Below are 23718 nucleotides of genomic sequence, written 5' to 3'. Positions count from 1 at the left end.
TAATATAATGACAGTATGAATAGCAGCATAATATAATGACAGTGACGGTATGGAATAGGTTCAATTGTTTTTGTGCTTATTTACTACGGTGATAGCTCTGGGAAAGAAGCTATCCCTGAATCTGTTTGTCCTGGTTTTATGTGACCTGTACCGTCGGCCTGACGGTAATAGTTCAAACAGTTGGTTGCTGGGGTGAGAGTGGTCCTTGATGATATTGCCAGCTCTGCTGAGGTACCGAGAGTTTGCAGTGACCTCCAGGCTGGGCAGAGAGCAGCCAGTGACATAGGACATAGGTTCATGTGGTTTTGATACCTCACTCTAATTTAGGGAGCAAGCATATGTTTGATGGTACACTGAAAACATCAGACACCTAGTTAGTGTTTGCAATGTGTCTGCTCACAGAACTGGGCTTTATTATGGCATTTTCACTCATTTGTTAATTTTGTGTCATTCAGTTATGTTCTGTGCTTTGTGTTGTTACCAGCTGACAACGGTTATTTGTCACAGTTAGAAATGTTCAGTCTGGTATAATGGCTGGAACCATACTGCTATATCACAGTATGGCATGAACTGTGGATGAATGAAATGTACAGAATCCTCTGTGCTCTCATGAGCTGCATAAAATAATACCACGGGCCACCACTAGCAGCCTCAGTGACAGATTATGCTGCAACATTTTATGCGAGCAATCGTCTGACAACTCTGGGCTCAGAATGAGCCCATTACAAAGAGAGAGTGTCATCCATGGAGCCCAACATGTAGCGCTGCTCTGTTTCTATAGTAGCCCAGAGTGCTCTGAAGAGAGCAGTAACCAAGAGAGTTGTTCTGAAATACGCAACCTCGTGGCTAAATGCCAGTAAAAAGAAGCAGTGTGATCACATCACACCTGTAGTGGCCTGCCTACACTGGCTTCCAGTCCATTTCAGGATCCAGTTTAAAATGTTATTACTTTCTTTTAAGAGGCTCAAAGGTTTGGCGCCACCATGCCTAACGGAACTTTTACGGGCCTACACTCCTACCAGAGCACTGAGGTCTACAAACTCACCGCTCTTGGATGTCACTCGCTCAAAAATAGAGGTGACAGAGCTTTTTAGGTGGCAGCTCCTGATCTATGGAACAACCTCTCTACTTATTCTTGCAGGCTTTCTGTTGTAGTTCAGGACGATGATTGTTTTATTTGATTATAGCTTTAATTGAGATTCACAATTGTTAATACATATATAGAGATTATAATATATACATTTCAGGAGTGGTATCCACACCATTACACACCATAAGCAGCAGTGCTTTGTACAGATCATAGAAACCTGGATGTAAGAAATAAATAAATAAATTGGAAAAAAGCTTCACAATTTGAAGCCACTGTGTGCACGTATCTAAAGCATCCTCGCCATGTTGTTACTCGTATCACAAGGGAAGTCGTCATATTGGCGAGACCTTTGTACATCCTCTCTACAGGCCAGTACGTAAGTGTTGATCCGCAGGACTTGAGAAAAGAAGGAAAAGTTATTCTGAAATGTCATTAGTGCACAGCTCAGCACAGCACTGTGCAGTAACTGTCTCAGTCCTGGGAGACACCCCCTCCTGTTTCCATGGAAACTTAGGCAGGGTAGACAGAGAGAACAGTGAGTGGAGAGCTCGATGAGAGAGCTCGGGGTTCTGTGTGCCCGTGTTCGTGTGTACATGTGTGCACTGCATGGGGGAGGGTGATCAGAGGTTACTACACACATAATGAAAAAAAATTTAATTTAGCAAGACAATGTTGTTTATAGTGCGGCGCACCGCAACTAAATGTTTTGGATTTATGTCATCTGAGAAGGTACCCACAGCTTTCTTCTCCCAGCGAATTCAATAGAAGCCACTCAGTAATGTTTATTTCAGCGTAGGCCTGTATTGTGTCACCTCAAACAGAGTATTGGAGCTAATTTTACAAACACTTTCATTGACTAATGGAGCTGAATGTGTGAAAGCTGTCACTATTTTAACATTGTATCTAGCTCAATTTGGAACTACAACCCAGACTTGCTTAGGGGGGTAATGAAACAGTTAATCTAATTTCCACCTCTTGAGATGGAGTGGAAAACATGGTCAAGGGGTATATCTAATTTGCAGCATGACATTGCAAGGGCTTGGCCCTAAGCTCACACTAACAAATTGCTGCTTAGATAAGCAAATCAACAGGGACCAGTGCAGGGCGACCCGGGGCGTAGAGGACACATTGTGAGAGGGGACAAAGTTATTTTGTTGCAAATATGTGTCTGGAATCGTGACACGTAGCCACTATCTGGAGTTGGGTTATCACTATTCAATTGGATTTTATAATAAATATGTAAAAATAATTATAACAAGTGGAAGGGCAGGCAGTGTGTGGAGAAATATTCAAGTTTCAGTGGTGAACCAACTCTGGTACAATAATGAATAATTCAGTTTTTCAGAAAACAAGTCCATGACCCCATGAAAATAATTTTATTTCAGTAAAATTGTTTAAAGAGCTCCTTGTTTAAGTTTCTTCTGAATTCTGCGTTGTACCGTACACAGTGTGATCAAAGGGCCCATAAAAATCTGATCTCCCCTTCAAGGCAGTTTTCTTATTCACCACCAAAGTATTTTGAGCGTTGCTGCTATTTTTAGATTGCTCTGCAGGAGTCTCATTCTGTCCTGTTGTACCTGAAACTCTTTGATGCACGTTATATCTGCACCAGTGTGTTGAAACAGTGATCCCTCAACTTCCAACTCAGAAAGTGGAAAGAACCGAACGCAGTAAGTAAATAGGTAGCTAACAAAGGTTGCGCTGATGATACCGAAATCTTCCTGTGATGTCAGTATGCCGGCACACAGTGACATGATGCCACAGTTCATGGTTGTAATGGGACTTCTACAAAGTGAAGAAGAAAATTTAAGCTAGGTAGTATGTATTTTTGATTTTTATGGGCCAGTGCTTCTTGATCGCACTTTATATGTTGAAGGCTAAACTAGTCAGTCATATTGAGGATTACTTCATCACCATACTTTTTGCACATTTCTGGTGCCAGGAGGACAACGACACACAAAATTAAAACTGTGTTTGATTGCTGGGCTACTGAACTGCATGCAATGTGGGTGTTTGTTTGTATGTGTATGAAAACACAAAGGAGTGTGGTGGCATGTCTCTGTATAATTTCAAGCCTTCTGAAGTACTGCATTTTGTTTTTATGGCACTATTATTTAAGAAATCTTGATCGGAGATGGTCACTGTCTGCGCTACGAAGGAAATAAACTGCTGAGAAATGCGTCACTGCTACAGTACTTCAAGTCAGGACATGTGGAAGGTGTAAACTACTGCTGTGAAAACACTATTGTTAAGCCCACAGACCCTTTTCACCTACATGATAGGAAGTCAAGTAGTAGTCACGCAACCTAATGTATTTTGTTGATATAAAGTACATCAGTTCAGTTTAAGTGGTCATTTTTTGCCATGTTGCATATTTTTTTTTACATTTAAATGTATTGCACTCTCATAGTAGCGACAGATGCAGCAACAGGTGCCTTTTATTGTTTATTATTGTTTCTTGCATGCTATTCGTCTAAATATTGTATGTTGCTAACGATTTTTTAAAAAGTTACCTGATCTTCCATCTCGCTGGAAGTCAACATGGTACCACTCGCCGTCATTGACCTTCTTGTTGACTGCCCTGGTCTTTGTGGTTCCCGAGCCCATGTCCAGCAGCAAGTACAGATGGCCATCCAGCATCTCGATAGCAAAGAAGTCCACTTTAAGAGTTTGAGGACTCTTTGAATCCTTTGGCTGCTGCTTGAGCTTGCCATGGCTGAAAAGGAGAAGGCCGTTGGGCTCAGTGGTGCGGAAGTCAAAGGAGATGGAGCCTGTCTTTTTAGCATTCCACTTGTTGAGGATGATGTAAGACTCAGGCGTCTCAAAAGTGATGGGATCTAGAGTGGCCACGTTCTCACACTTGAAGGCCACAGTGCCGTGGATCTTCATCTTGGGATCACCCTGCTTGGCCAGCCTGGACAACTCAAGTCTCACGTCATTGTTTTTGTATACAACCTGAAATGGAACACAATAAAAAAAAAGGTTTTAGTCATATTCTGCAAATCAAAGATCAGTTTGCAGAATATAAATATAATGGGGAATGTAAATATGCATAATTAAACACCATGATGTCCATGTGATATTTCATCCCACAACACGGTGTCATAAGCAAGGATCGCATGCCTCAGCTATTGGTAATCTTTGTCACACTGCACCTATACGTGACGAGCTGTGTCCACAGGGTACCAAATGTCACAGACATCTTCCCGCTTTCTCTGCACCCATTTGAAGCCTTCACAACAAGTGAATAGTGGGTGAAGTGTAAATAGGTGGGAGATGCATTTTGGCTTTCAGCTCTACCGTCAAGAGACAACCTGAACATGACAAACAACTGTGACAATGGTTTGGAGAAAATGATTTTATCCAGCATTATCTCTCGGGAGTCGGTGTGACATGTGAGATGAAGAGTGATAAATCTAAACTAGTGACTTGATTGCAAGTGTGGTGCAAAATGCTGATTTAAAGTCCCTGTTGGAGTATTTGATTAGAATAAGAGTGGTCAGATGATGGATATGCCTTTCTAAAGAAGAAATTAGTGCAGTGTTTTCTCATGCAAGCTCCAGCATCCGTTATCCCGTACATACTGTTGGAAATTTCTAAATCAAAAAACCCCCCAAACATTTATGTCAATTTTAGCTACTGTTCTCAGACACTATAAAACAGGAGGCTTAAATAAATCAAATGTATTAGTTCTGTGACCTTTGAGATGATATAGAGCTAAGGTACAGAAGTGAAAGAGTAGCAGCCCATTAAATGTCATTAAAATACCAAATTTACTGATGGATGAGCTTCATTATCATACATGATACAGCAACAGTACATTTTCTAATTTGCTCATTTTTATTTACTGTTGTTTGTCTAACTAGTAAACTCCATTTGTGTATGAAGCTCATCTTAATCGCCTGATTTATTCTCATTCACTAAAATGCAAGAAGAGGCGTATTAAATTCACTTAAGCAAGTTTCTCATGAATACTCATATTGATTAAGGTCTACAGTTTGTGTAGAATATGTCTGTGTGGGTTCCACTGTAATTAGCGACAGTCCAAAAAAACATGAAGACAGCTCTAACCCCGTCATTATCCAATCCCCACAATGAAAGAGTATCTACTAAGCAGCTGTAAGCAGCAGCTAGGATCCCTATGTCTAGTTTCATCCAATTTCCAACTAATTAACATTTCCGTGAATGTCAACATTTTGCATCAAAACATCAATGGAGCCGTTATATTTTTCACCAGACACACTTGACATACTCATACAAAAGCTAAGATTTAGAGGACGACAAAGGCTTTAAACATAAAGATGTTAAAGTTCATCAGGAAGAGAGATAAAAGGGGAACTACTATTTAACAGCCACCTCTAGATGTCAAGCGCACAGCTGATGATCTCTTTCACGCTGCTCTAATACTGCTAATTGGAGGATAATGTTAGAAAGTAATAGATAGCTCTTTTACTGCAATAGCACGCACATTTATATAACAAAAGAGTTGTAATTGTATATGTCTGTTGCCTCCAGTGGGTCAAATCAAATGAGTTACAGCTGTGGAAAACACTAGCCATGTTTTTTATTTGCTGTCATGCTAAGCGTTCACCTGAAAATGGGAACATGTCCGATGGGATTGTATTTGCATGGAGCATTATGTTTATCACCAAGTCAGATCTACTGTGTCTAACTGTTCAGGTGGATGGAGCTCATAGCGGTGCTTCAGAGTTAGATAAGCCAAGGCTTAGTTTATTATGCACTTAACTGTGAGGAAATCAAACCAGGAAACTATATTTTCTTCACACACACACACACACACACACACACACACACACACACACACACACACACACACACACACACATATATATATAAAGTATATATTTTTAAAGTATATTATATATAAAGTATATTTAAATATATACGGTAAGAAAGAGAGAGAGAGAGAGACTATACGTGTATATTCACTCAGGCCTGTCAGGTCTACAGTGGCCACATTCTTGCACTCGAAAGTCACACTGCCGTGGATCTTCATCCTAAGATGAAGGCCAGGTGATCCCAACTAAACCAAAATGTAGTGTTTTAGGGATTATAGAAAAAGAAATGGAAAAAAAGTAAAGGAATAAATTACAGCCTCTCTGCCCGTTGAACTTGACTCATGCAGACAAAGGTGCAACAGATACAGCCAATAAACCCAAATCAATTTTTTATAGTCAAGACAAAGGGCACCTTTCAGCATCGAAGGAGCTTTGGTCTGAGCTACAACTGGTGCTGCACTCGTAGTGCTGCACTAATTTGTCATCAAACTAGGGCTGTGACAACTGAGCTATTACTGCACCACAGTTTGTTTTGCCATCAGAACTAACAGGCAGGCGTGGCGACTCAGACTGGAATCTGCACACAAATGCTGCAACATGCCACTTGGAGACATGTTATCAATCAGGTCCCACAGCGTATGCTGTTAAACCACCACACATATTCTATCACAACACACTCTGAAGCTGACCTGAGATGGGCCTTTTTGTTTAATTCAACAGCCTGGATGAGAGGATGCAAAGAGCTTGTCAACGTACTAAAAATGTCAGACAAAAAAATCAAAGTCAAGTAGATGGAACTAACTATGGATTTTAGATCATGCAGGCTTAATCTCTTTTTATTTGATATTGACATTTGCATTTGTCTGGTAAAACTAAATAAGGAATATTAAAAGATCCCATGAGCAAATAAAATACTGAAAATCCCCTCAGTCTCTCTTCTTGTAGGCGTTATCGCAGCTCTGCAGCATATTTAAAAGTTTTTGAGCAGTTCAATACATGGATCTCAGGACAGTGAGGGCAGGCTTGGCAAGAGGACAGAGAGTAATTCAGTGGGGTGGATGACCACAAATGGGGTGAACCAATTCCACCCCTGTTGTTGTAGCATCTGCAGCACCTGCAAGACATGTATTTAACTAAAAAAGTTGCCTTAAAAACACACTTTTAATAAGCTTGTGAACATTCCCTGCTCCACTCCGTGTGTACTCATTAAAGAGAGATGCTTCAGACCTATCCTAGATGATACTGAGGACAGCAGTCTGCCTTTAAGTACTCAAATGGCCCATTGCACTGTGGAGGCCAGGGATGTGCTGAATTCAATGCATCCCAGAGCATATAACTAATGTACATTTCTCTATTTTTCTTGTTTCGCTCCCGCTTTTCAAGCACTATTAAGTTACATTTAGGAAAGCCCTCCACAGATACCGAGCATAAAGAAAAAATGTTATTCTTTAAACAATTGGGCTAAGATAAAATCTGATAGAGCACACTCCCCAACAATAGTGAGGTGTTAAGCGTGTCAGATGCTCCTCATAAAAATTCCACTCCCTGATCTCAGGATCACCGCTCTGCTTTGAAGTGCAGCTGACATAGCCACGTGAAGCCCGAGGTAAATTCCACTCCAAGACAGACCTCTATACGTGTGGGTGTGTGGTGCGCCCAGCATAGTTGTGTGTGCATGTGTGTAGAGCGTCGTATGTGCACTGAGGGGGCAGAAGAGGGAAAAAATTTTGAGTCAGAGAAAGTTTGTGTCAGTGAGAGTGAGGAAAAGAGGACAAACAAACTCAGGGTGTTAAGGATGAAATAGGGCCAGCTTGTGGGTGGGAGGGTCTGTTTTGGAGTCCTAAGGTGAAGCCAGTCATATCCTGCACACCCACCAGCCTCAGAGTTCAAACAGAAGTGGTGTTTACCTCCCTGAGGCAGCCCATGAAGTTGTTGCTAACTGGAGATCCAGGCAGGTCGGCTGTGCTAGGGCTCCCTCCGACATAGAAAAAGTCATCAGAGCCTAGCATGGTGTAGTCTTCTTGCGTATATCCTGTGGTGGTCAGAATCCCGTCGACGGATATTGTTACCTGAACAACAAAGCAGAGGGAAAGGACACGCTATACTCAGACAGCCTACTATAATGTTATAGCCTTTTTTCTCGTAATCTAGGTCAGAGTTCCCTACATGTTTCTTTTTTTTTCTGAAACCCATTTTCATGTCTGTTTGTTTGTTTGTTTGCTTGTCTTTTTTCTTGTTTTTGTTGATTATTATTTTGTCCAGTTTGATTAGTTAGGACGACTGCAAGACTTAAAAGGAACACTATTCTAGTTAGAGAGTTAGTCAACTGCCCATACTACAGTGTTAGTATTGCTGCTACTGCAACATAAAAGTATTTTAGCAGACACAAAAATGGTGTTAGTAAAATGTTATCTAGGTTAGTTATTATTTATTATTATTCCATATTAGTATGTCCAGCAGACGTTTCTACAAAAGAAACCAGAACGTGCCACTAGGTTAGAAAGGGAGCACATGCTATGAAAAGCACAGATACCTTTTATTAAAGGACAATGACTGAGGGTAAGAGACAAAAGAAGACATGCATGCATTTGTCTTCTCTTTTTGTTCTCACGCACACAAAAAGAAAAATCTCCCAATTTTCCTGATTGGGATACAGAATCAGTATTTTGACACTTGCCACAGTGTCAGATGCATGCACAAGCCAATGGACACTGTAAAAACCACAAAGAGAAATCAGAAAAACACCCAAGACAAAATGACAAACACAGCTCAACCATCACTTTCACGTCGACAAATGGGCAGTGTGGCATATGCAACAGGTAGTCAAAAGTGCATGCCATGCAAAGTGAATGGGGGATACAACTGGCTGAGCCAAAGAGCATCAGGCCAGCCAGACAGGAGAGGGTCCTCATTATTAACCACAGCTTGATGCAAAAGGCTCGAAATGATGCTCCTAAAAAGGTGGATCAAACAGAATTGGACAGGAAACAAGTGAAATAAAGAGGAGAAACCAATGAATGAACCAAGAAAAAGGTTTCGAAAAGTAAGCAGAAGAGTACCAACCGCAATTTCCTTTTTTTTTTGTAAATGACGTCTACAGTAAAAAAAAAAAAAAAAAAAAAGGAAAGGAAAAAAACACACGGCAAACCCAAACTAAGAAACAATTAGAATGATATCTACCGAACAATGTAGTTTGTTTACCATAGCGTGTCCAATGCCTGAGTGCTTTGTGGAAAAGGGGGGAGAAAGGAAATTAAAAACTGTGAACAGAATAACGATTGTTACTCAAATAATATATGATGGTCAATACTGTTAGTACATTGTCAAACGGCAAAAAACCATACTGGTTAGTAGTGGAATGAAACATTCCATGAATGATGTTAGTTTGTTTCCAAAGCATGTTAGTAACATAGAGAAAAAAGGGCAAAATAAGTTTAACAAGAAAAAAGCAGACCAAGGAAATAACAAGAATGCACAAGAGGTGCAAGTGCTCAACCAGTAACTCCCTGATTTCCTTCATGGTGTTTTTTTTTTTTTTTTTGCACCATTTTCTGTATGTGACTAGACTGAGTAGCAGAAAAAAAAACGTCCTTACCCAAGTCCCGACAAAAGGTTATGATTGACAGACATGGCTCATACGAAAGAATGCCTAAAGCACATCAGTTGACCCTCTTAAGAAAATTCCCAAGGCCATTTCTAAAACTTTATTATTATTATCATTATTGTTGCTATTGATATTAGGATTCGTCTTCTTTTGTACTTGGTTTTAGGCTTGAGACCAATCCAGTGTATCAGACTTCCCACCGCTCATACAATACTTTACCTCCGTTTGGTCTTATTGATGAACTTTAGGATCACTTTACTGCAATGAGACAAAGCAAAGGAGACCCTGACACAGAATATGGAGGATGGCAATTTTGATTCCCCCGCAGAGCATGCACTCAATATGCTTTGTTTTCTTTACAGTTTGAATGCAGTGAATGTTCAAGCTGGCCAGATCTTTAGGTTTGTCAATAATCAATTGGCTGATTATGCAAAAAGAAGCTGAGGTGAAGATAAACATTTCCCACGAAATGAGCAGGAACAAATCTAGAGATTTTTGGGTGTAAACTGCAGTCATGTGAAAAAGTACTCCCTCTTATAATTCTAAGGTTTTACATATCAGTACATAACAAAAATAATCCTTAACCTGACTGAATTATACAAAAATGAATGCACAACTGCTTTTTTATTTTAAAGATTGTATTCTAAATAACCTGTTTCATCTAAAAATTATTTTATGTTCTAGTACAATCAGTAAAGTATCTTTATATTTATCTACATATTTTCTCATCACACATTCAGTTCAACGAGTCCTTTCAGAACACAACCTTACTCCACTGTAACGTCCTGTAGTGCTAGGATCTGTACGTTGGCATTAACACTTTTAACACTTAAGTCTGCTACTGTTGCTCCACAAAACCAACCACGTTTTTGGGTAGTTATCAATATAGTGCAGGACTGTCTCTACGTGTCAACTACAGGCACATGGGTTACACTTAACGTACATCACCCTGAGGCAAGCATTGGTCCGAAAGCCTGCAACCTCATGCAAACGAAACAAGTAGTTTTGAAACGTTTGCAATGTATCCAGGGTTATGGGACTCTTCTTGAATTCGACAGCGCAAATTAGCTTGATTAATTAGGTGAGGGGTTTACGGTATTCAGCTTGAAAGACCTGTACAATAATTTCACATTCCCATGTTTCCTTTGCAGAGACAAATGCCGCAGTGTGGTATTATTAGCTTTCTGCTTTTCCTAAACCTAGATAATGTTGGGGTTAGGGCCCAGTGAGAGTGATTAAGGTTTCCAAATCATCTAGCAGAGCCTGTGTGTATTTACGAAACAATATCCAATGAACTGGAAGCAAAGTTCCAGCTGTCTTGTCACAGCAGCTGTTGTACCTACAAGTCGAGATGCACCCAGAAGCTGAATCCACTTACTCTGGAAATGATTAATTATGATCTATAGGGCTATAGGTCTTCTGCCTAGTTGGTATGTGGGTACTTCTTTGCACACCTGTAGCAAAGGTCTTTCACCTGGGGTTCTATCCCAAATGCCATGCTGCTGATTCAGCCACCTACAACTAGTCAGGCCCTAGAGAACTGGAGGAAATTACACGTGCTATTGTAATAAACCCAGAGGGTAGATTGTTGAAACCCATGCTTTAGTAACCTTTAGTCTCAAGGAAAGCGAAATTTCAACCAACAGGTGACCCTTACATCAGCTGAAACTGAGCATTCAGTTACTGGTGAAAGCCACCGACAGCATGCCAGTGTTGTGCCTCAACAACTCTTCTGCCTCTTCAGGTTGGTCATGGGTCCAACTGATGGGCCCTCCAATCATCCTCAAGGATGAACAGCCTCTTGCAGAGAGCTACATCCTGACCCAATTTACTGTATGCTGGCCTGCTGTGAATCAGCACAACAAACACTAACAGACCTCTGCTGATTTACTCCGGCCAGCATGATCTGCACTTGCCAGGTGGATTATTTACATATTTGTTAAGCAAAAACGCTATGCTTATTAATATCCTCATCTCATAACCAGGCTAGAATTTGTTCTGCTGATATCCTGCAACACTGCAGGAGTTGTACCACCCTTTGGTGTTAAGAGGCCAAACAAGATTTTTATAAGAAATCAAATTCCTAAAACTCATGTAAAGTCACTCCCCTGTTTCTTAGGAGTATAAGGAGGTGAATCAAGACCATAAAGCAAAGCCCATTAAAGTCTATAAATCTTGTAAGAGGGATTTTCCTGTGCTGGAAATTTGACTTTGGTGCTTTAAAGTCTAACTCTAGGTTTACCTATGCTCTACATAAAGGTTTTCTTTTATATTAGTAAAAAGTACAGTGTGCTAGCAAGTTCGTTTGAATGCTTAAATACAACAGATTCATAATGACCAATATCACAACTGTACTAACATAAGCACTCAAATGTTTTTGTACCTTTTCTCCCCTTTTTTTCCAATATTGTAATTTTTGTTAATACAGACTATACTGTACGTACTACCCTGAAATTTGAGTTCAGTTAAATTTGTTTTCCCTTGACATAAAAAACAGTATTGTGTCTTACTTTGCACATGTTGATATGTAAATGACTCTAGAAACTTTGCATAGCTACAACAAAGGTAAAATGTCATTATAACCTTTCTTTTTAAAAGTTAGGGTTGATTTAAACTGTAACTTTACACAGGCCCTGATTCATATCGAGATGTCCCTGCTCCCTCGTGGTTTTGTTTCACTCTCCACCAGAAACCATCATGATTAAATTTAGCAATTTAATTACAATGTCTGGGAAAAATAATGTATTGTATGATGGTAATGATTTAAGTGCATTTGTTTTAATTTATTTACTGAGTCTCCATATCACCCTATGTACTGTTACCTGACGTAGATTCCTTGTTACTTTGACATCATGCCAATCATTGTCATTAAATTTCCCATTGACTGGCTCCACAAGAGCTTCAAAGGCTCCAGACCCCAAATTAATGACGAGTGAGACCGCCCCATTTTTCAGAGCCAGGTTGACGTAATCAGCTGATTTTCCCGTGTGCAGCATCAGTCCATTCCTCTGTAGGGTTTTGAATGACAATGTGATTTCATCACTGCTGCTTTGAATCGGGTTCAAGGACAAGTCGTAGCAGAAGAACTCAGATCCTTTGAAGGTTGCGACAAACTCTTCTTTTCCTGCAGAGACAAGGGAAAGAGAAATGTGTTTCATTAATATAATGCCCTCTTGGGTGCCTGTTGGAAAGGTGTGAAAAAATATGCGAATAAAAGCCTCAAAATGTTGAATTGATAATAAATACACTGAAATTAGATTGTAAATGAAGGTATAAAAAGAGACATATTTATTTAACATTCCAATGACCAACCATAATCCACCATAGCCAAAGGAATGCAGGGAGATAATCCCAGGCACTTATTTCCTTTAAACAGCTCCCCGGCTGCTCTGCTGGCTCTCGCACCATTCGCGCTGTCTTCTCTGCATCTTTCCCCTTTTCCTCTGGTAGAGTCGGACTCATCCAGAGGAAACGTTCCTGTTTACCCTCAACTTTCTCAAGATGTTTGTCCACTTTTTTTTTCATGTAGCGCCTACATGTAGGCACTCATGTATGTCACAATAAGGCATGAAAACATCCTAGAACATTACTACTATACTAAAAAAAAGAAAAAATAACCAATGTCTGAAAATGTAAATTAAATCTGTAAAATGCTTTGTTGTCATCAGTAGTGCTACAGCAGTGTGCTTGGTAATTACATTTTGTTAATTATAAGATTCTTCAATTATCTGCACTACAAAAAAGTGGTTTTTGCCAATTCTTGCTAAAAACTCTGTAGCACGACCACTTGAAGATGACACATAAAATATATGCTAACTGAGAATGTAAGATTGCATTTCCAGAGGGATGATGAACTAAATGTGATATAAAAAACTCAAAGAATTGTGATTTATGATAAATTTCTCTTACAAACATATATATGTTATTAATCCTTGCACATGTGATCGTGCAAAGTTTTCTTCAGACTGGCCCACCCATTAAAAGGAGGAGATAGCGTAAAGGCAGACATGTATCCATACATAATCTACGATCATTATACTGTAGTAAGAAAATGATAAGAAGATAGGTAAGAAAATATCAAACATGCCTTTTTTTTACTGTGCACTGGTTACTTTTTTTATTGAATGAAAGGACAAGAGCACAATTATGGGCAATTAAGTGCAAATTGTATCTGAAACAGCAGCAACTGAATTTAGCTGCTATCACAAGATCCAAGCATCAGCACAGTTAGCATGCACAAACAAAAAGTTACCAAAAAACCCAGAGTGAAGTAAAACTTGTCTTGCAACCATAACCAAGCAGCCAGAGCCTGATCTTCAATCAGTAACGGGGTCAGTGATGAGCAGTCAGATTTATAACATTGTAGCTACTGTACACGTGTATGTGTTACAGTAGTGAGCGCTCTGAAGTCTCTTTGCCTAGTTTCCAACTTTACTTTGCATATACAACTTTGTGTTCAAACACTAAAATAAGTTTTGTATGTATGTTCTCATACAATAGGGTTTTCTGTTGTGGAACTATAGCCAATGGTTTATATTGTCAACTGGTAATTATCTGACACAATAGTAAGCTAATGAGTTATGTAATAAATGTTTTAATCTACTGTATTATGTAACAAATAATGCAGTACTTTTTCTCGGTAACAACCCCAACATTGGTCATCAGCTATTAAAACCTGCTCACACACCTTAGATAGGAAGACAATTGCACAGTTAGAGCAATTACTGACAAAGACTAATGGAATTCAAAATCGAAGAGCAACAATATGACCAAAGAGTGCCAGCAATAAAAATTATTAAATCTTCTAAATAATAGAGATTACTCACTGCAGTTAAAGAATGACACATTGGTACGGTATTAATATGAAAATTTATATCAAAATTTACAAATGACCAAGAGCTCTCGATGTGTTAAGAGCAAAAGAGCACTCCTCGGCCGTCGGGCTATCAGCAAAGTGACTGATTTCTATAATATTTTATTATATGATTTGGCATAGCAAAAACATCCTTGAGAAAAACCTTAACATTCTGAGACAAAAAGAAAACAAAGTGACATTGGACATCAGTGGGTGATGCATGTGAAAACCTATTAGAAAGCATTTAAAAAAGGTTTAGACAGATAACAAGCCATTAAAGCTACTAGCAGAAAATAAAGCACCAAAAAACAAATGGAGCAAAGCATTCAATTATCATAAATGGGGCTGCACATTTATATATGCTTGCCAAACAAACACAGACACACAAATTAACACACACACATATGCTTTGTATACCAACCAGTCATGGATGCAACAATGTAAGAAATGAAAGGGGTTGCTGTCCACAACAATTTGTCACCTCATTGATTTCCCCTTAAACGTGCTATAGTGCACCTCTGGGAAAACTACAAGGGGCCATAATTGAAGCTGACTGGATCTCACCACTCTTTGGTCATTCCCTCTATGTCTGCGCTCCCTATCAGTGAAAATGAGAGAACTCTACCCTCTTCACTAAATCCACCCATCCCTGCTTCACAAGCTCAGTGACCACATAACAAATAGAGCCAATAGTTTAGGGTCATTCTCATTTCTCTCTCCACACATCCCCATGCCTTCAAGTCAGAGTTAATTCCCCTAACCAATGGAGAATGAATTGTGTGTGTATAGCAGAGGCATTGCTTAGAATTTACAACGTTTGGGGGCCGGGCCCAGAGGGAGCTTCAGGGCCAGGGGATGTGCAACTTCTGTGGTGTTTACATTCAAACTGGGTTACTCAGATGTAAACATATGTATGTTTTTGGGCTAGCTTACATGTCTGATAATTGATGCTGCTATATCTTTATGATATATTGCAATATCCAATATTTATGTGAAAAGCCTAGACAGAAACATCCACACACTTGAGTCAAGATTTCATTTTCCCATTTCCAGCTGATTTATAGGTAAACCAAGCTTTGTGGTCAAATATAGTTTTGTTAAAGGTATCTTATTTTGCTGTAAAAAGCACTGAGGAATACTGACTGGGAAAGCTTCAACATAGTATGTCTGTAATGATATGCTAATTAGCTTTGTGGCACTGTGGTGATTAATACCTTGCTGGGCTAGTGAAAGCTGCAGTGTTTAAAGATCTTTCAGGTAACCTGGAAAATGCTAAAGTTACTAATCACAGTTATGTCATTGGGGTTACATAAGCTCTTTCATCCATGGGCAGATAGAAGAACTTTATCCTGCACTTGCACGACATTGGGCTAAGTTTAGTTAGTTAGGACGGAGGGAAAAAAACAGCAGCTAAATATAAAACTTTTGAAGAGTGAAGATATGAGCATTACATAAGTTTTTACTGTGTGACAGGACAAGGTTGTGACAGTAAAGTGCAAACTTTGTCCAGGCCAGAAACAATGATCCACTGCTACTAACACACAGCATTTTTATGTGAAATGCTCTTTGGGTTGGTTTTTACCAACACTGCTTTCAGCTTTGTGGTTATACTAAAAATACAATAAAAAGATTTGTTTGTGTGTGTGCGTGTGCGCGCGCGCCCTTCATTTGGATAAAGATTTGTGCCAGTGTGTGGGCATGTAGCCTAAGATTTTCATTGTTTACTAGTTATTATGTGGTAATGCATCTCAAGCCATGTTGTGGAGTAATATAATGTAAAAAAAAATTACAACAGATGAATAACATAACACATAAAAAAATGGAGTCACATTTATTACTTTGATTTTTCTATTAGAAACCCCAACGCTGTTGACTTACGACATAGGTCACGGTATTAGACTGTTTTATGCAAAGAGTGTCCCCAATAATAATGAAGAAAGGTGCTATTTTGTTGCTGCTTCTCCTGGGTATTTGGGCATAGCCCATTTGTCTCTCTGGGCAGACCTACAAACTACGGTCAATCAAACTACAGCTAGCTGCTGGCACATCAATGCCCTTGAGTCATAACACTGAATGAGAACAAGAATTAGAGACAGCTTCTTTAGTGTTTTTCAGAAAACAGAGGACAGAAAAAGACATGAAAAGAGTGAACAGAAAGCTCCTAGGGAAAGGCCATAAATAGACACAAAGGTAAAAACTTGTCACAGTGTGTTTTTCTGCATCATTCATCCCACTTTTTTTAAAGACAACATCATATTGGTGCCTTCACCAAAACCCATTTTACACTACATTTAGAAACTGCAAAAACCTCCATTAGCAGGATATTTTAAACGTCGTGTTTTGCTTTCTTTTCTTAGATCCGTCAGAGATCTAAGACCTGTGACAAAAATAATTGTGCTTCAGCACTCTCATAATCCTGTGATCTCTTTCAAACGTACAACTGTCCTCGTCCATGCAAAAAAAACAACTGTTAATCAACAGCAGCTAACTAACAGTCATTCAGGCATCTCGTTCTCTATGGTCACATCACATTTGTGCATATATGGTGCAGAACTAACTACTCATATTGATGGAAGCAATGCAAGTGTCCGTCACTCAAATTAAATTACAAAAGGTGTGAGCAGAGTTGGCGCTGCATGGCACGACCACAAAAATCAAGGTATGCTTCACTGCGAAAAACAGTAAAGGCCGCGTAACTGCCTCTAAAGTATCATTCAATCCTAATTGAAGTTGACTATGTAGAACCAAATCACTCATTTATTATGAAGCACCAAGGGGCTTACAAGCTGGAGCACGTCATATGTACAACATTGCCAGCATGTGACCGAGCGACCAGGAGGCTCCTCATCAGTCACTTTGCTCTGACACATAATCTGGCTACTGCTACTCTATGGCTGCTTTTTAAATTAGCTCGCACCCAGGGGAGCACATTCCCTGTCAACATCAAATCATGACACAACAGTCTGAAACAGGCTTGGCAGCATATGAGAAAAATTACCCATGAAATGAACGATAGGCAAAGCTTTGATTTTAAGTGCAAATTAATCTAGTCGCTGACACTTTTGACCCGATTGTGTACAAAATAAATTTGTCAAAAGTAAAGGTGAAAGTATGGCAGAAAAGTTGAAACGTGGGAGTAGAAAACACATTTTACTCAAACGGCTTTTAAACGATACAGCCGATATCATTATTAATGACAAATAATGAGTGTCCCCCAGAGTCAAAAGAGACTAAATGAAAGATGACACATAGCAAGCAAGACTCATACTAATTTTATGGGCCTGTAGAGAAGGTTTCGAATTGCTCAAACAGACACAGCAATTACGGTTGCCCAACTCCAATTATGTCATCTTCTTCATGACAGCCCTCAGCATTAACTGTGACTATAGCATGAAACTCGACACCACTGTTTCCCTGTCAGAGATTTCACCCACCTTCCTCACACCACTATAAATACTCGTTTTCAGCTCTCGGTAACAAGCTGAAGTAAAACGAGCTCGGTGTGTAATGCTCAGTATTTTCAGGTTCAGAGCGAGTTCAGAAAAGATGCACTTCCAAAGAAGCACCTGTGGAATTTTAGGGTCTAGCTGCGCCATCAAAAAAGGATACCAAAGCCATGCAGTGTGGAGACCAAAGTAGTTTAATTGTCTGTGGCAAAGCTCGGTGACTGACACTGGATTTGACTCTGTTTTCATTCGCTTGCTGTTTCCTTGCTTGATTGGCAGCCTATTAAAATGATACAGAAGTTAATGTCTGGCATCCTATTAAAATGTTAGGAAGTTAGTGTCATCAAGCTGGCTTAAGCCTCTTACCGCATGACAGATATAAGAGTTTCTGAAGTGCTACATTCTTTGAGAATATATTTTATTACATGATTATCACACAGTTCAAAAGACTGAAGTAAAAAAATGTAACTGCTCGCCACTCCCAAGGTAGACATCACTCAAATAACCCATAGGAGTTCTTTGAGGATATTTTTTGACTTGTGTTATTTTCAATTTTAAGTCAGCAATGTAAATACAATTTCTACAAGGTATTTTTTTCACTTGGTGATCGTTTTGAGTGCCATCAAAGAGAGAGAAAAGCCTCAATTAGCTGTGTTAAATATTATCAGACATTTAACTGACAAAGCCAGCATGTGCAAATCTGTGTGAGCTTACACATCCACACACTAAGTTCCCTCAGACACCATACTGTGTGAGCTTAACATATAGTGTCATTTAGATTCACAGTATGATGGATGTCGTGCTGGGCTTAGAGAGAGTCCCCTTCCCTAGCATGAGTCCGCAGAAACACTTTGCCCATAGTAAATTTACTTATAATTGGCTTTGCCGCTCGTGTCATTAAGGACAGAATCAGGTGTCAATTAGGCACTTATTATATAACATGTAGCTCATTTTCTGCAAGCAAAGAGTCATGCAAGATTTCTTCCTCTTTTTGTACAAGTGTGGTGAAAAGCAGGGACTGAGTTATTCTAGTGGTAAACATACTGGGTGGCATTTATAAAACATATACCATTGCAAACAATAAACTTCAAGCATAATACAATTATAAAGGCCTCACCTCACCCTGAATCTATCTTAAGTACAAGTAAATTGTACATTGTGATTAATGGATGAGTGATACAAGGAGGTGAGCTCAAAGCAAAAGCTATTAGCTTACAAGAATGCTCTTTGCAGATTTGTGTTCACTGCAGCTGCTGGCATGAAGCTGAAATGAAGGTCAAAACTTCATCCTGTTTTTGTTTTTTTACAGCTATTTTTCTCAGCCCTCTAATAAAGCATGAAATGTGATGCAGATGAAAAGGGAATATGACTTCATGCTGTTGTATAGTATGTGCGTGTTTTCAGAGTGCTAGAAAGTAGTCGGGGAAATCTTTTACATTTTTTCCCAATAGCAGAGAGTCAAGCAACCATTTCACAGTCTGTCAGCCAAATCACACACAGAGTCAATGTCTGTTCACTCTAATTGGCAGCGTGTCAGTCAGGTGCACGCGCTGCCCTCCTCTGGTATCTGGTCCCATGAGGACACAAAGCTGCCTCATCCACAACTGGCATCGCACCTTTGATGATGCACACACCTGTGCACACATTCCTGCAAGGCATGAAAACAGACATCCACCAGCTAATGGAAATGATACAGGCGGACGCACACCTCAGAAAGACAACACTAAAGAATCTCTTTTTCTCAATACCTTTGACACATAAACTGGATTAAATTCTAATAACAACACTGACTCCTGCAACTCCCACATCACAAACTGCAATTTCCTCTAAGCAGAAAGTCAGACAGAGAAAGTCTGAGAAAATATTTCTTCTTATTTAAAACTGACCACAATAAGATCTCATTTCCTCTCTTATGATGCCTTTAAGATATTCCACTGGGAAAACCAAAAAAGAGCAACAACAACGACAAAAAACAATTATGCAGAACAAGCTGTGTCCCCATGAATCATGATGTCATTGATTTTTGAAGAAAAAAATAGGATAAATGTGATATTTATCACATTTTGTATCTTTTTTCAAGGAAAGTCATGACAAAATAGATCCTCATATGTCTGAGGCTAAGAAGAAAAAAAGGGGGGGAGTTACAGTCGGGAAGTGAAGCATTACATTAGATGTTTTGGCGCATTCCCTCAACAAGAACATTTATGTGGAGTGAGCTTAAGAGATATCTCACCCCCTGAAAAAGCTCCATCTTGAAGACTTAATGGCGCTGGTGAGAGACAAGGTAGAAAATCTCTTGATGGTACCGAACTCTGTTTTTATCCAATGCACAGAGCAACGGACGGCTAAAAGTGTTGAAGGCTTCTTAGTTCTTAAGGTTTCAAAATGGCAAGAGGCATCATGAGGCAACAGAATCTAACAGGACTTTAAAAAACGAGGGGGAAAAAAAGAATAAAATAAAAGACTCAGAGACAGGCAAATGCAAAATGAATATCCGTGCGCTCAGTCAAACAAACACTGTATGAGCACACGTACAGAACAGCACACTTTAGCTCCAAGGCTCTCATTTGCTTTCGGCCTATTACAGAATCACAACAGCATTACAGTGAAGGAGGAGCGCAACGTGCTGAATACTAATCTACAAAGGCCAATCCATTCCTACAGTGTAAATCCAGAGGATAATAATGTAAGCCTTGGAGAGATGGGGGATCAATATCCTCATTAAAAGAGAAGCATTTGGATATTAATGTATAGTTAGCACTTCATTTAACTATACATATATTTAGTTATAGGCCAGAAGAGCACAAACATTTTCCCCCCTTTAAAAAAATGTAATGAGCCCATCTGCAATAATTTATCATACCTGATGATAATATCTGAATGTTTACTAGAGAACCAATGAGCTGCAGACAGGTGTGTAGTAACATTTGATAGCAGATTTCTGTCTGAATGGGCAATATTTGAAATGTGCTAGCAGCTATAAATCTTCGCCGTGCGCGCTTTAACAAGCTGCTCAGTTTGGATGTAACCTTGTCAAGGTTGCCAGCACAGACCCAAAGTGCATGCTGTGAGAGAGCTGCAGAGGTTACTGTCCACTTTTGATTACTGGAGCAAGAAAAGAAGCGTCTGACTGTAAAGGACCGGCATTTGGCAGATGTCTAATTTGGGCCATATACATGGAGGCATTCCTCAGACAAGAGCAAAGTCAAGAGGCGCTGAAGCATGTCATTGTACAGAAATAATTCATGTGCTAATTACATTGCCAGTGTGTCTCAGGATGATTTCTGTACAGAGCGGCTCTTGTCTTCCCAGCTCTCACCACTGAGATCCACTCTCTGTCACACACTCCATGAATCCTTGATAGTGAGCAGACACCCAGACACATCAGGAAAGACACTTTCTTATCCTTATCCTCGCTGCTCATCCCTCATTTCCCAGACAATACACACATCAACTTCAGTATTAAGACACAAAGCTTAAGTATGTCCTTGGATGGAATATTTATCACACAAAGAAGGAATTACACTGTTGTTATCTGCCATTTGGATATTCTAATCGTTTTTGGTAAAAACTTTATTATGAGTAGTGCAAAAAAAAAAATCTAGCTCTAGATATGTACTACATATGTGTATTGCTCTATATGTTTCCCTACTGTATGTGAAGTACACTTAGACATCCAACAAAAGTAAAAGTACTTAATCAGTCTTGGCGGAAACAGTTTTGTATTTCACGAGCTGCCAAAAACAAGAGCTTGACTATGACTATGAGATCCAAATACAACACCAGCTATCCCACATGTTTCAACGTAATATGTAACATTAGCCTTTCAGGAGGAACCAAATAAAATATTTCCACCAAGCCATGTTTTACCAAATCATGTATGAGTGTAAAGGTTTTATATTCTTTTGTAAAGACCCTGTCTAAAGAAACTACATGTCTCTGTGGTAGCAGCATCGTGTCTTACAGCAGCACCCAGTATACTTTTTTGTTCTTTCAGTTCCAAAGTCAGCACAATGAAATCAGATTGTTCATTCATGCCTTTCAATAGTCTGACACTGGCGAAGTGGCCTGTCTGTCACGACCAGTTTTTCAGGTGCAGTGAGGGGCACTTGAGATAAATGTATCCTGAACCTAAACCAAATCTTCTCAGCACATCACCTCCACTCTTTATTACTCAGACAAGAAAACGGGAACAGAGTGCCCTGCAGTTGGGTTTCATGGGAAGCTTTTCTTTTGTTCTTTTTTTTTTTCTTAATTGTGCTTTGTGATCTGAGTTTTAATGTTCAGACAACAGAGGTTCCCCAATAGACTATGTGCACGAGCTTCCCCGTGGTGAAACAACATATCATAGCACATTGAGCAGCGTCGTAGCCCGTTTAAAAATGTGCTCCAGTGAACAAATCGCTGCAGGTCAGTGAAGCTTGACAGGATCACAGCATCACCTCATCAAGCTGCTGGGCAAGGTCACCAGCAGCACCGGCGTTCTGGTTGTTCTTGTTGGCCAAAGAATGGCAATTTTCAACTTCCACTACTATATTTAGAGCTTTTCCAGTTTTGCTTGTTTTTGATTTCCAGTGTTGTCACACAAAGATAAAGTAGTGGCTTCCCAAACATTTGCTTTGTCACTACACTGGGCATCAACTTTCCCAAATGTATCCTTTAGATACTTCATAGGCTTTGGTTTCTTCTGTGTGACGCCGCAGTGAGACATTCACAGACAGATTTTCCTCAGGACATGCTCTATGCATTTCACAGACATCCTCTCACAAGTTGCCTGTTGTAGAGCCAGCACTGTATTGAGGGCTATTTGTGCAAGCAAAGACAATACATTCTTCTTTGTGTCCCACACAGAGCCTCCAAGCAATGAGTAAGATCACACTTAGGTATCCTTAGCAGTGGCGAACCAGAGCCAAGCACTCCATAACAGTGCAGATGAAACACAGGTAAAAGAAGGGTGTCAGAGAAGTATTCATACTGTCACTGCATCTTTTCTAAGGCTAATACACCCCAATAAAGCTGCACTACAAACAAAGGCTGAAGCATAATTTCTTCACTTAGCAGGTGATGGGGAATCATGGTCCCTCTTTACTGCTCAGCATCAAATCAAATAGCCCTCCAGGGGCTTTAATGAAATCCACTCTGGTAAGAGGATAAATAAATGTATAGACTAATTAAACAGCCCTGTAAGGGATCACATTGCAAAATGCAGTTGCACTATGGTTAATCTATTCCCTGGTTTTGGAGTCTGCTTAATCAGATCAGTCCATTGCTCCAATTACATTGACGGCGCTGTCCTCAGTAAGGTTTGCTCACAGAGCGTTGTCCTATATGGCCGACCCTCCTCCCCCTTTCCATCACCTTAACAATTGCTAGCGGCAGGACCCCCTCACCGCCTTTATCTACAGGGGGAGATTGTCCGCCGGCAAAGTTGCTGACCTATGGAGAGAAAATTACTCACTTTGGGGTGTTACTGTTTCAGCAGCGCTATGGCCCTACTGACACTAGACCAAGGTCATTTCATAATGGGTAGTGGAGCTGCCACTCTGGTGTCAACAGGCCTGAGTGATGAGGGAGAATGTAACCAGTTACGGTGACACAAGTCAAGGCTACGGCAGCGTGATAAAGATCAGCCTCTATCAGGAGTGAAAACACCAAAGAAGGATAGAAAAAAAGATGATCCTGCATTTTGCCCCCCTAAGCCTTCAAAGCAGTGACAAATAGATCTGCTCCGTAGCGTCTGCACAGACGTTCTGTTTTGCATTCTGTCGGAAACAGCAACAGCTACACCATGGGGATAAATGCATGTGATAGGTGAGAGCAGTCATCACAATGCAGCAATACCGTGGGAAGTATTGACTGTGTTACAGCTCTTTTCTCTGGTCACTGTCAATCCTGTCAGTCCTATGAATTGATCAGTGGGGGGT

General features: G+C 39.9%; 1 protein-coding gene across 13 annotated transcripts in view; it reads right to left on the bottom strand.

Moving 5' to 3' along the window:
- The window catches only part of LOC147316365 (neurexin-1a), a 278541-nt gene that overhangs the window by 158331 nt on the left and 96492 nt on the right, over window positions 1-23718 (bottom strand). For 12 of the 13 annotated variants that reach the window (XM_086259802.1, XM_086259805.1, XM_086259812.1 and 9 more), the window contains 4 exons: window positions 12316-12617; window positions 9091-9114; window positions 7797-7958; window positions 3604-4045 (listed from right to left, as the gene is read on the bottom strand). In XM_086259802.1, coding sequence (XP_086115928.1) covers window positions 3604-4045; window positions 7797-7958; window positions 9091-9114; window positions 12316-12617 — 930 coding nt within the window. The remainder of the gene's footprint in view (window positions 1-3603; window positions 4046-7796; window positions 7959-9090; window positions 9115-12315; window positions 12618-23718) is intronic. The other variant, XM_086259807.1, reaches the window with a different exon arrangement.

This window comes from Aulonocara sp. 'chitande type north' Nkhata Bay, linkage group LG13, assembly GCF_057382095.1.
Source record: "Aulonocara sp. 'chitande type north' Nkhata Bay isolate Kocher_YH1m ecotype deep benthic linkage group LG13, A_spYH_male_GT1.1, whole genome shotgun sequence".
Classification (NCBI taxonomy): Eukaryota; Metazoa; Chordata; class Actinopteri; order Cichliformes; family Cichlidae; genus Aulonocara; species Aulonocara sp. 'chitande type north' Nkhata Bay.
This window is presented reverse-complemented; position numbering and strand designations above follow the sequence as displayed.